We start from the raw sequence: 12,483 nt of genomic DNA on the forward strand, positions 1-12,483 counted from the left end.
ACAGTATCTTGTTAATTGCAAATTCATTGATGTTTAACGACTACAATCCCAAATCCTAATAGAAAAAAAAATTGATTCTCTCATCTAGAAAAAAACATCAAAGAACTCCTTAAAACCTAAAAAAGCAGATCAAACCATGGTCTCAGATAGAGTGAGGGCTTAAAACCCAAAAAACAAAACAAAACAAAAAAAAAAAAATTGAGTTACACCTCCTTCAGAGACCTGCTACCCTCTTTTCCGATCGTCCAATCTCGATCGACACCGGTACTCTATCTGATTACAAGATATTAATCAAGAACCAACACACATACACACACACACACACACACACACAAGCACGCACGCACACACACACACACACACACACACACAAACAACTCTTGCCAAGTGCTTCCACGATGAAGATGGAGAAGATTTAAGGCAAAAAATGATTGTTGAGGACCAAAGAGGCCGATCTGCAATGAAAGTTGCCAACTTTCACCTCTTAGAGTGAAAGTTGGGGAGCCCTTGTTTAACATATTCACGAGAGTTGGTGAGTTTACAACTCGCACAAGTTGTGTTTTCCAAAAAAATAGGGACACAACTAGCGGTAATGAAACATACTTTTAATTTTTTTTTTTTTTTTTTTTTCCAAAAATCAGTTATCTTCAAGCTCTTCAACTTCTAAAATGAAAAAAATTTTCAACCACCTATTCACCCTCATCTTCAATCCAATGTCTTCAACTTCCCAACAATTGTCTTTGTTTTAGAGGTTTGGATGTCAAAGAATACATATAATATCAATATCGTACGCTAGCATAAGATCCTTATCGGAGTTTCACCATCTAGTCCAGGACGAAAATCAAAGCACATGCACCTCTGAGATAGGTTTTTCGTTCATAATTTCATGTTGATTGACTTGAGTCAAGAAAATATTTTTTAAACCCACATGGTGAAATCCAAAAAACTAAATGGCCAAGAAATTAATATAGACACACATCTATAGAGGTTTCTGTGTAATTATCAACTTATGAATGCCTTTTAGGGTACATTTACTCCTTCCCTTTTTTATAATTCTGTTGCACATGCATTAGTAACGTACCTTGTCCAGTTAAATGGATTTTATGAGTTGTTTTGTTCTTACTACAAAATCACAAAATTCAGCAAGGGGTTGGCCTAGTAGGCAAGCCGGGCCTTGATAAGTTCCTCAGCAAAGAGTAGGTCAAGTATTCAAAAATCCCACAAACCTATGAATTTCTTGGGGCCACCCTTCAGGTCATGCTAACACTTGACTCAACCTAGTGCACGTAGGACTTTCTAAAGGGGTTGTGCATCTCACCGCAGGATTAGTCCCACCCGAAAGGTGGGGTTGCCCACAATATCAAACATATATATGTTTGAGTCAGGATTCGTAGATGCATAAAACAACTCATAAAGCAACAATGTTTTTGTCTTATTTGGGCAAAAAGGTTCAGAATGGGCTGATTTTTGGCAAGGATGATCTCCTCACCATAGAGATCATCCTTACAAAAAATCAGCTCATGCCGAATCTTCTTACCCATATAAGACAAAACACATTGTAGTTTTATGAGTAACTTTAGGTGTCTACAGATCCTGATCCTATATATTGCCCTTAGGGTTAAGGGGCTAGACGAGGAAAGGCAATAAAGTAGGAAGGAAAATAAAGTTGGAGGGGATATTATTAAAAAGCGGGAAGAAAAGGAAAGAGATTAATGTTTGAGCGTTATTCTTAGAAAGGGGGTAAAATAGAAAAATAATAAAATTAGAAGGGTATTCTTCTAATGGAAGAAAACAAGTTAAGAATAAAGTTAAAAGTTAACCTCGAGATTACATCTCAACCCCTCTTTATGAGGGATAAAGGGAGTGGGATCGACCTATGTATTTTATTATATAGGTATATGCCATGACAGTAAAGTAAGAGTACCCAAATGGAAACTCGCTTTATTTTGATAAGCAATGCATGGGCTAGCTAGAGTTAAAAAAATGATTTAAGAACAAAATAACACCTATTAATAAAAGCAAAGGATGTATTAATACAACAATATTTTGCACATACAAGCAAATCATTGGCCGCAAATTTGCAAATTTTTGCTTTTCCTAGTATTAATCATTAACAATGGACCACACGGGAAAACAAAACTAAGGTAGAGAGAACTCACCAAAGAAAAGCGCCCCTTTTCTTTCTTCCCATGCAATTTGTAAAATGCCGAAGGTAGTGGAACTGATGGCTTCAATGCCATTAAATCATCCCACTTCTGAGCATTGATCCCCCAAAGGCCAGAGAATTGGATGCAAATTATGTGATTTCAATGACCAATAAAGATTGAGGTATGTCCACGGATCATATTGATTTCACTATGAATAGATAACTCACAGTTATAAATTACACGTTTTCATCAAAAAGAGAAAATGTATACCCTAAGCAAACAAAGCTAGGATTTTACATAATATCAATGAAATTACAAAAATACCCTTGAGATGCGTGAATTGGTTAATAATACCTCCTTATTGAACAGTACCATCAAGCTCCACAAATCACAACATTCTGATCACTTGATACTATGAAAGATAAAGGTTATTGCAAAGGTGGCGTGGAACTCTTGTGTTGTTCATCCTTCTCTACCAAACACTTCCATTTTATTCTTCATGATAAATTGCATTCTGTCCTATCAATTTTGTTCCAAAATCCACCATACATAATTTTGCTAAAGTAGCATGTTTTAGTGAAACAGAGATGTAAAAAATGAAAAGGAGAGGAAATCCCAAATAATGCATAAGAAACATGTGTTTATGTATCGAATTCAAATATTAAAAGAAAGCTTACATGTTTTGTTTAGTTTGTAACTATTGATAAGATTTGTATTATATATATTTAAAAACCTAAATGCAAAAAAAAAGAAAGTTTTCAAAATTTTGCTTTATTGCTACATGAAGAAAAGAAATAACACCCGTCTTTCCTTGTTTACATAAATTGACTCGTTTAGATGACGTCCTCTGCGCGGACATTTAAATGGAGGTTTATATAATAATACCAGTTCATTGGTTAACTGCTTTAACATCTATGCGCTCATCAATATTAAGACATGAAGTATGAAGTGCAAGAGCAGACATTATCCGGGACATATTGGCAGAACTGATTGTCTTCAATGACTGGAAACAAGTAACAAAACCCAAATACAGGTTTTTTTTACCTACCCTTAACTGACCTTCAATAAACAAAGGTCGCTTCTGTCATCCCAACAATTATTAGTATTATCTACTGCTTTCTGCAATAACAACTAACATATATAAATGAAAACAGATGATCTAAGTAATTGAAGTATATGGTAGCATGCATTACCAATAGTTCGAATATGGCTTCGTAGCCAAGCAGTGGCTATTTTGGGTCCAAAGGTTCCATCTAACATATCTTTTTTTTTTTTTTTTAATTTGGGTTGAGATATTGGGGAAGTTCCCATTATGGATTTGCTCATCTGAAGAGGGTTAATTTCGCCAAACTTATGTTCCCTATGTAAGGAAAATGGTGAATCAGTGGATTACATTCTTATCCACTGTTCTTTCACTCGGAGGATATGAGATCACTTTCTTTTGTTATTTGGCGTTATTGGGTGCTTTCCCAATTCTATTCAACCATTTTTTGATTCATAGCTGTCGTTGAGGTGTGGCTTCACTGAGCTGAAAATAATTTTGTGGAGGTTAATGCCACTTGCAGTATGCTGGAAAGAAACGGGAGTCTTTGAGGGCATGGAATAGTTGGTCCAAGTGACTATAATCTCCATTTTAGGGTTCTTGTTTTATTGGTGTAAATTTTGGAAGGGTTCTTGCAGTATGCGTGTTGATCATCTTGAACACTGTTTTAATAAGTTTCTTTTACCTAACAAAAAATAAATAGTGCCCACTTTGAAAGGCACACATTGATTAATGCACTTCAGATTTTTTCGTGTTATAAACCCAACAAATTTAATTCTCTAGTTTCAAAAATTGATATTGCAGTCTGAACCATGCACCCCAGAAATTGTAGAATGACAAGCAAAAGAAGTAACGTATTTGAATGAAACCAACATGGTTTCATTAGAAGTTTCAAAGGAGATCTTGTAAAAAAAAAAAAAACAGAAAGCAAATTGAGCCCATTGTCTAAACAACTAGATAATAAAAGTGTATTTAATTTAAGAAGCTAAGGCCCTGGCTGGATACACCTATCCGGGTAATAAGAGCAGAAACCCAATTTCTCTGCGCAAGAGCAAAAAACCTATCCTAACATTTACTAACTGGAAGCAGGAGCAGAAGTCGTCAAGAAGCTCTATCCAAATGCAGTGTAAGTTTCTATAACGTAAAGATTTCAAGTATTAAACCTTCTTTAACCATTTCATTTTTCTTTATAAGTAGGACTACTAGATTTTCTTCATTCCTGACGAATAATGAAGGAAAGAAATGTTCAAGAATCTGGAAGTTGGTCTCAAGTAGTTTTAAAACATCAACTGCAAAATTTCAGAAAACCAGTGAAGACTATGAGAAACTTAACAAGTGTTCATTAGCACACATGACGCAGGTCATAATTACAGCAACACTGATACATAGTGATTTACCCCATCTTGTTACAACAAATGCGAAAAAAGTCAGGCCCTTTGAGGGGGTCATCAGCATGTGCGATCTCTCTAAGAAACTTCCAACCCAATCTATTAGACCATTGCACACTTGAACGTCACAAATCCATCTTGAGTGGTTGGAGAACGTAATTTCTTACTGGAGCATAGCAAAAGATGGCAAGCATACTAACATAGAAACTGACCAAAGCGCTTATTCCAAACGCCCAAGCTGAAATCAATCCCTCATCCCTTATTTCTTCAAATACCCTATCTGATGCGACCGGAAAGCTCGCCTTCTGACACCCATTTCCTGAAAACTCAACACACAAATCCGGATTCCCAGTAAATGCTCCTGGAAATTTCCAAAACCTCTGTTTCCTTGGCACAAACCCAGACAAACAGTTGTAAGACAGATTCAAAAACATTAGTTCTTGAAGACTAGAAATGTTCATCGGGATATGACCAGACAACAAATTATGTGATAAATCCAAGGACTTTAAAGACCACATTTTCTCTAATCTGGCTGGAATCTGTCCCACAAGAAAATTGTAGGATAGATTCAGGTACTCCAAACCCTGTAATCCAAACAAACCCTCTGGAATCTCACCACGGAGAGTATTATCTGATAAATCAATCCCAACAGAAGATATGAGATTGTAATCAAAACCCAATTCATGATTTCCAAGGAGATCGACAGACACCTTAATTTCTAGAATTTGTAGAGCAGAGAATTGTTTGTAACTTCTGTCACCAATGTTGAAACTTAAGCTGATGTTGAAGTTTCCATCTGGTATGAACCCGGAGAAATTGTTGCAAGAGAGATCAATTGATTGCATTTGTTCGAATGAGAATAACCAATAGGGGAGACCTCCATTAAAATTGTTGTGAGCAAGTGAGAGAAATCTGAGGTTGGACCATTTCAGGATTGCTTCGTTTAATTCCCCTGTCAGATTGTTGGAACTGAGATCAACAATCTCGAGTGACTTACAACCCGCTAGTGTGAGTGGGATTTCGCCCGAGAATCTGTTATTGCTGATATCCAAGATCTTTAAACTATCCAAAGCATCTAGTTCAGGTTGAATAACACCTGATAGATTGTTGTTGTTGAGCTTCAATTCAAGTAACTGAAAACACCCCACAATGTTCAATGGAATCGAACCCGATAACCAATTATCCGAGAGATCAATTGCTTGTAAATAGGTCAGATTTCCGATCCGTGCTGGGATTTCTCCTGTAAGGTGATTGTGAGAAAGAAACAAACCTTGTAGGCTCTTCAACTCTGTAATCCCTAAGGGGATTTCACCGGTGAATTGGTTGTGAGAAAGATCGAGAAGAACAAGCCCTGATTTCTCAGATGTTTCTGCAATTCTACTTGGGAGAGGACCGGAGAGACTATTGTGACTCAAATCCAAAACAAGAAGTTTGTCCGAAAAGATCAATCTGGGAGAAATCCCATATTTCAACTCATTGAAGGAGATGTTGAGCTCTGACAGACTCCGAAGGGAAGAAATGCAAGTAGGTATCCCTCCAACCATGGAGTTGTTAGCGAGGTTAAGCACGGTGAGAGATTCAACCGAAGCAGAGAAACAACGAAGAGTTCCCGAAAACTGGTTTGAAGAGAGATCGATGAAAACCATTTCTTGATTGAAATCGCGAAGAGTTCCAGATAAAAAATTGTTTGAAAAATCAACATAATTCAACGATTTTAGGTAAAACAAGCTTTCAGGAATCTCTCCTTGAAACGAATTTGATCGAAGATCAAGTTTCCGAAGATTAGAAGAGAAATTCCCAATCCATCCAGGAATCAAACCTCCCAAACCTTGGTTTTCCTTTAAAATGAGCTCTTTCAGAGATCGAAGCTCCATCAATTCAAGTGGAACAACTCCCTGAAACCGATTGTTTCCAAGATCTAGGGTTTCCACAAACCGAAATTTTCCAAAACACGAAGGGATTGAACCAGAGAAGTTATTCTGAGATAGAATTAGGGTTTGTAGCATCGAAATCATGCAAAAACTTGGATGAATCGGTCCAGACAAATTCAAACCCTTAAGATCAACCGAAATGACTCGACCGGTCAGGTTCGAACATGTAATTCCGGTCCAATTACTACATTTGAACCCAACAACCCAGCTTGCTAAGCTTGGTTTCGGATCGTTTAACAAAGATCTGAACTTCAGAAGAGAATCTCTGTCTTCGACATGAAAATCGAGATCCATTTCTTCTACTCCATTTGCAGAGATAGAAATCAAAGTGAATAATAGTAGTAGAATTAGAAAAATAAGTAGATCGATTGATAAACGAAGTGATTTAGGGACTTTAGAGATCGAAATAACAGCAAATAATCTCTCTTCCATTAAAGAGTTTAAATTATCACAGTTTGATCTCTAAGGGGGAAAAAAAAAAAAAAACCTAAACAGTAATCGGGAAAATTTATACAAGAGAGACAGAGAGAGAGATGAAGAAGAAGAACCTGTAAAAGTTAAATCAAGGCCATTAGAGAAACTTCAAGACTCTCACTCTCACTTTTTCTCTCAATCTTTTTCTGAGACAGGAGAGAACCCGATCTTTCAGATCGCCATTAAAGAAGGAAATTTGATTCTGTATAAATTCTATTCTAGAGTTTAAACTTTAGTTGTCCATGTGGACTATTTTCATTGGCTCTAAGCTATTCTTACAATTTTAAGTAGCCGAAGTGACTGAGTTTTGTTCAATAGAAACTCCTCTTGAAGAGCAACTTAAGATAAGTTTCTTAGATACATTAGTATGGGATCACTGCTTTTTTGAAGCAAAAGTTTTTTTTTTTTTTTTTTTTGAAGATGACGAAGAGAAAGAAATAGTGATTTAGATATACCCCTCTATATTTTGGTGAATATTTGAGATACTCCACTATTTTCAAACTTATGACATTACCATGATAAATTAGACTAGTGGTAAATGAATTCAAAGTTGTCATCTTCAATCTCTAAATAAAATCTTTCATTTTCTTCCAAAATATACTATGTTCAAGAACTTCAATCTCAAGGGAAAATCATGTTTAACCTATTTAATATTAAGTTCAACTATCATCTTCAATCTTGTGAAATTTTTTTTGATTTTTTTAGTTTAAAATTCAAGTTTCTTCTAGTTTTCCAATTGAACTTCAGAAGAAATGGGGTTTTAAAGTAAAAGATGAATTTAGAAGTCGATTTTGTGATAAATTGGTCTCGATCACAATTTCGTTATTAAACCCTTAAAATAATAGAAAGAATATGAAAAAATAAACAACACAATGGTCTTTTACGTGTTTTAACAAACGTGCCTATATTTACGGGTTCAGAGAGTCATTTCACTATAAATCTGAGTTTTTTACACGACCCCCTCACCTCAGTCTCCCTCCCTTTCTCCTCTTCTCCCCCCTCTTCTTTTACAATGACCTCAAGGCCTTTAAATAGAAAAACCCTAAAAAGAATTTTTTATATTTTCCTTTTTTATTGAATTTGTGAATACCCCCAACTTTTTTACCCTTTTGAGAATATAGGTTTCAATACACATCAAGAGTTAATGCGTATGTGTAGAACCAACTCACCCTTATTTATTTGTTATTTACTTTTTAAAAATAAAAAGAATGGTTCCACATATGTCAAGCTTGATGCACAATTAAGCACCCAAACCTAATCTTTTGATAGTTAGCTCAATTCGATTGACCTAAATCACATAAGGGGTTGAGTGCTAACTTACAGTTGTCGAGAGTCATTAGTATCAAGCCAACTCATTTTATCCTTGCCCATAAAAATTTTATGAAGTTGGCTTAGCGAGAACAGTTCTCTAGGTGATAAGCCGTGCTTGCTTCCTTTGCAAGTAATCTTTTGCCTTTTTCTTTATACGTGCTCTACAACTAGAACTACCATTAATGGTTGCTGCAATATCAATCTTTAGGTATTCTTTCCCCCATAGTATACAACGATTATCCCTTCATCAAAATCGCCACAGACTATAAATCTGTAAATGATAGGAGTATCCCCCAATTTTGATTAAGATCTCCATTATTTTTCGTAGTTCCTTGATCCATTCTTATTACTATCCTCACTATGTGTATGTCATGTCCCTTGTTTTGTTTGTCATTAGACGGCACCAATTGTAGAAGTCGATTTTGTGATAAATTGTTCTCGATCACAATTTCGTTATTAAATCCTTAAAGAATAGAAAGAACATGAAAAAATAAATAACACAATTTTTACATAGTTCGGCAAATGTGCCTACGTCCACACGCTTAGGGAATCGTTTCACTATAAATCTGAGTTATTACATCTCCTCCTCACCTCATTCTCTTCCCTTCCTCATCTTCTTTTACAATGGCCTCAAGGCCTTTAAATAAAAAAAATCTTTAAAATAATTTTAATTCTACTTAAATTACAATTAACCATATTACCCCTTATCCAAATTAATAATTACATAAAAGGGGAAGAATATTCTTAATTGTGATTTTTTTCTAATAAAATAGAGTCTTCTTCAAATGATATCATGTATTCACTTCGGGATGCATGTTAATAATACATATGAACGATTTAGATTTGAGAAAATTTTATTCCTCCACAATGAGTATTAAATATGATTGATTTTGGGAGATAAAAAAAAGATTTTTGATTGAAGGATGGAGATACATTGTTTTAGGTCATTTTAACTTATCTTTTTTAGTAAACTTTGATCAAAGAACATGTCTTCAGTTGGAAACCATTGGCACCTCAAATATACATCAAAATGTAGAGTATGGCTAAGTTAATAAGTTACAAAATAATAACACTTTTCTTACTCAAGAAATTTTCAATCTGCACCATCATCTAACATCCAAAATTATAATCTCATGCTACAGAGTTGTAGAGGAAAAAATTCCAAGAAATTTGAAAAAAATATATTATCTATTTTGAAAATCTTAATTTCTACTAGTTCTTCGTGCTCATAATCATATTAGTTTTGTTGATGGATCAAGTTTCCTCCTTAGTTTATTCTTTATGACAAAGGAAACTTAACTCAAAAAATCAATCCCAAAATTTTCAGAGTGGACCAAGTTCGATTAAAAGGTTTTCTACCTTATCAATTCAACATTAATCGATGGAATTCTTATTCATGTTGTTGATCTCTCCATAGCTTGTGAGACATAGATGATTTTGAAGAAATGTTTTGCTTCTCTTTCATGTTTTCACATTCTTTAGTTGAAAATTCAATTATAATACATAAAAAAGACTTTGTCATTGATTATATATAGAAGATCAAATTCCTTTCAGACAATCTAACAATTGTTGCATGTGTGGTAGATAGTGAAGATTCGATTATTCATACATTCAATAGTCTTTTAAACAATTAAAATCCATTCAAGACAATTATTCAAACTCGTTCAAGTCCTATCACATTTGAAGAACTTCAGGTTGTATTATTATTACTCTTCAAGTACAATCTATCAAAACATATATTATTTCTCTTTTTTCTTAAAAATCAATTTAAAAAAATGTCCAATCGAAAGAAATTCAATCGTCCCAATCAAACTATTATTCAATAGTTTTATGGTCATGATCGTGGTCATACCAATAATAGAGGAAATCAATCTAGTTCTTCTTCCTCTTCTTAGATTTTCTCTTATTGTCAAATTTATAATAAAGTAGGATATTTGGCTCTTAATTGTTTCTATATAATATATTAATCATTTCAAGTTTGTTGTCATCCTACTCAATTAGTAACAATGACTACTACTTACTCTGTTCCATCAAATTAAACTTGATTTAATGAGAGGCACTACAAATCAAACCTGATTTACTAGTTCAGGCATTACAAACCACATCACAAATGATCTAACCAATATTTTTCTTTACTCTTCACATAAAGGAAATAACAATATTTCAATTAAAAATAGGCAACGTTTGAGAATTCTCCACCGTCATATGTTTCACATCTATTTTAAATTTCATAATATTATTTATGTTCTTGATATTTTTTCTAATCTATTACCTGTACATCAATTTTTAAAGGACAAAAATTATTTTTTATCTTTAATGCTGATAATTTCTTTATTTAGGATTGCAATATGGGGAAGAACCTTTGGATTTGATTAAATTAGAATAATTTTGATTAAATTTGAGTTTATTTTAATAGATTTTATTAGATTAAAGTTTATTTTAATAAGTTTGATTCAATTAGGATAGCTGAGTTTATTTTATTAAATTTGATTAGATTAAAGTTTGTTTAGATAGAATTGATTAAATTAAGATTATTATTTATTATTTTTAATCATTCATATAATCATAATTAATTAAGAGAAATAAAATTTCAATCTTCTTTGATTCAGAGCATTGAGATCCTTCTCACATGTATGATTTTTAAGAAAATAATTTGTTTTAAAAAAAAAATTTTAAAATAGATTACAAAAAAAAAATATGTACTTGTTTGATTTAAATATGAAAAATACTAAAGAAAATTTATTTTCATGTTAGATTATAATAACTTAGTGGAAAATTATGATTCATAACTAATCCCAAAAAAATATAATATTAAGTCAATTTAATTTATTTAAAAATAAATACAATTCACTTTTTATAATTTAGTTTTTATTTTCTTTCCTCTCATCTTCACTACGTTTTATATATATATATATATAATATATATATATATATATATATATATATATATATATGGGTCGGGTTCCTGTAACACACATTGCGACACACATATAGACAACATATTTGTCTTATATGGGAAAAAATGTTTGGAATGAGCTGATTTTTTGTGAGGATGATCTCTGTGATGAGGGGATCATCCTGGAAAAATATCATCCCATTCCAAAACTTGTAACCCCATCAAAATTGATTTACAAAAATTGGACGGTCTATAATTTTTCAACAAAAATTGGACGGTCTAGAAGTTCATAATGAGCTGATTTTTGGCAAGGATGATCTCGTTACCACAGAGATCATCCTCACAAAAAATCAGCCCATTCCAAACATTTTTGCCCATATAAGACAAAACACGTTGTCTATATGTGTGTTGAAATGGTTGTCGTTTGAACCTGACCCTATATATATATATATATATATATATATATATATATATATATATATATATTTTTTTTTTTTTTTATTACAAGGATATCTGAGCTAGCTTGCATGCACCAATTATTCCCTTCTCCCCAAATAAGACTTGCAAGATAAGATTTTAATCTTGCGGGTCCGTGACTACTGATAAATGATTTTAATCCTTTATACAATTCTATATACTATTAATTCGGTCACATAATAATTTAAAAGTTTAGTTTCACTTTAAATATTCAACTTAAATTAAAATAGAAGATGAGTGTGAAATATGGCATATTTTGAGAGATAAAAAAAGATTTTTGATTGAAGGTTGGATATGTTTAGTTTAAGTCATTTTAACATGTCTGTCTTAGTAGACTCTAATCAAAGAGCATGCCTTTAGTTAAAAATTATTGGGCATCTCAAATATACATTAAAATTTGGAATATGACTAAGTTAGTTAACTACTAAAGAATAACACATTCTTTACTCAAGAAATTTCCTGGTTGTATGAACTTTTAGCATCCAAAATCATGATCCCATGCCATAAAATTTAAGAGAAAAATTTTAAGAAATTTGAAAAAAATATTTTTTGTGAAAATCTTTATTTCAACCAACTCTTTGTATTCATAATCTTATTAGTTCTATTAATGACAAAGAAAACTCAACTCAAGATATCAATCTCAATTTTTGGATTGACCAAGCTCGATAAAAAGGTTCTCTACTTGATAAATTCAACATTAATCGATAGAATTTTTGTTTATATCATTGATCTCCCCATAGCTCGTCAGACATAGATGACATTGAAAAAATATTTTACTGCTTTTTCACGTTTACACATTTTTCAATTAAAAAATTAA

The 12,483-nt window shown here is 32.9% G+C and overlaps 1 protein-coding gene across 1 annotated transcript; it reads right to left on the bottom strand.

Moving 5' to 3' along the window:
• Positions 1-4,507: 4,507 nt before the first annotated feature.
• Positions 4,508-7,168, bottom strand: CLV2 (Leucine-rich repeat (LRR) family protein). Its single transcript, XM_086428802.1, has one exon. It carries the CDS (start codon positions 6,938-6,940, stop codon positions 4,703-4,705), a length of 2,238 nt encoding a protein of 745 aa, XP_086284928.1. The 5' UTR covers positions 6,941-7,168; the 3' UTR covers positions 4,508-4,702.
• Positions 7,169-12,483: the final 5,315 nt, after the last annotated feature.

This window comes from Akebia trifoliata, chromosome 16, assembly GCF_017979445.1.
Source record: "Akebia trifoliata isolate Shusen 1 chromosome 16, ASM1797944v1, whole genome shotgun sequence".
NCBI classification, from domain to species: domain Eukaryota; kingdom Viridiplantae; phylum Streptophyta; class Magnoliopsida; order Ranunculales; family Lardizabalaceae; genus Akebia; species Akebia trifoliata.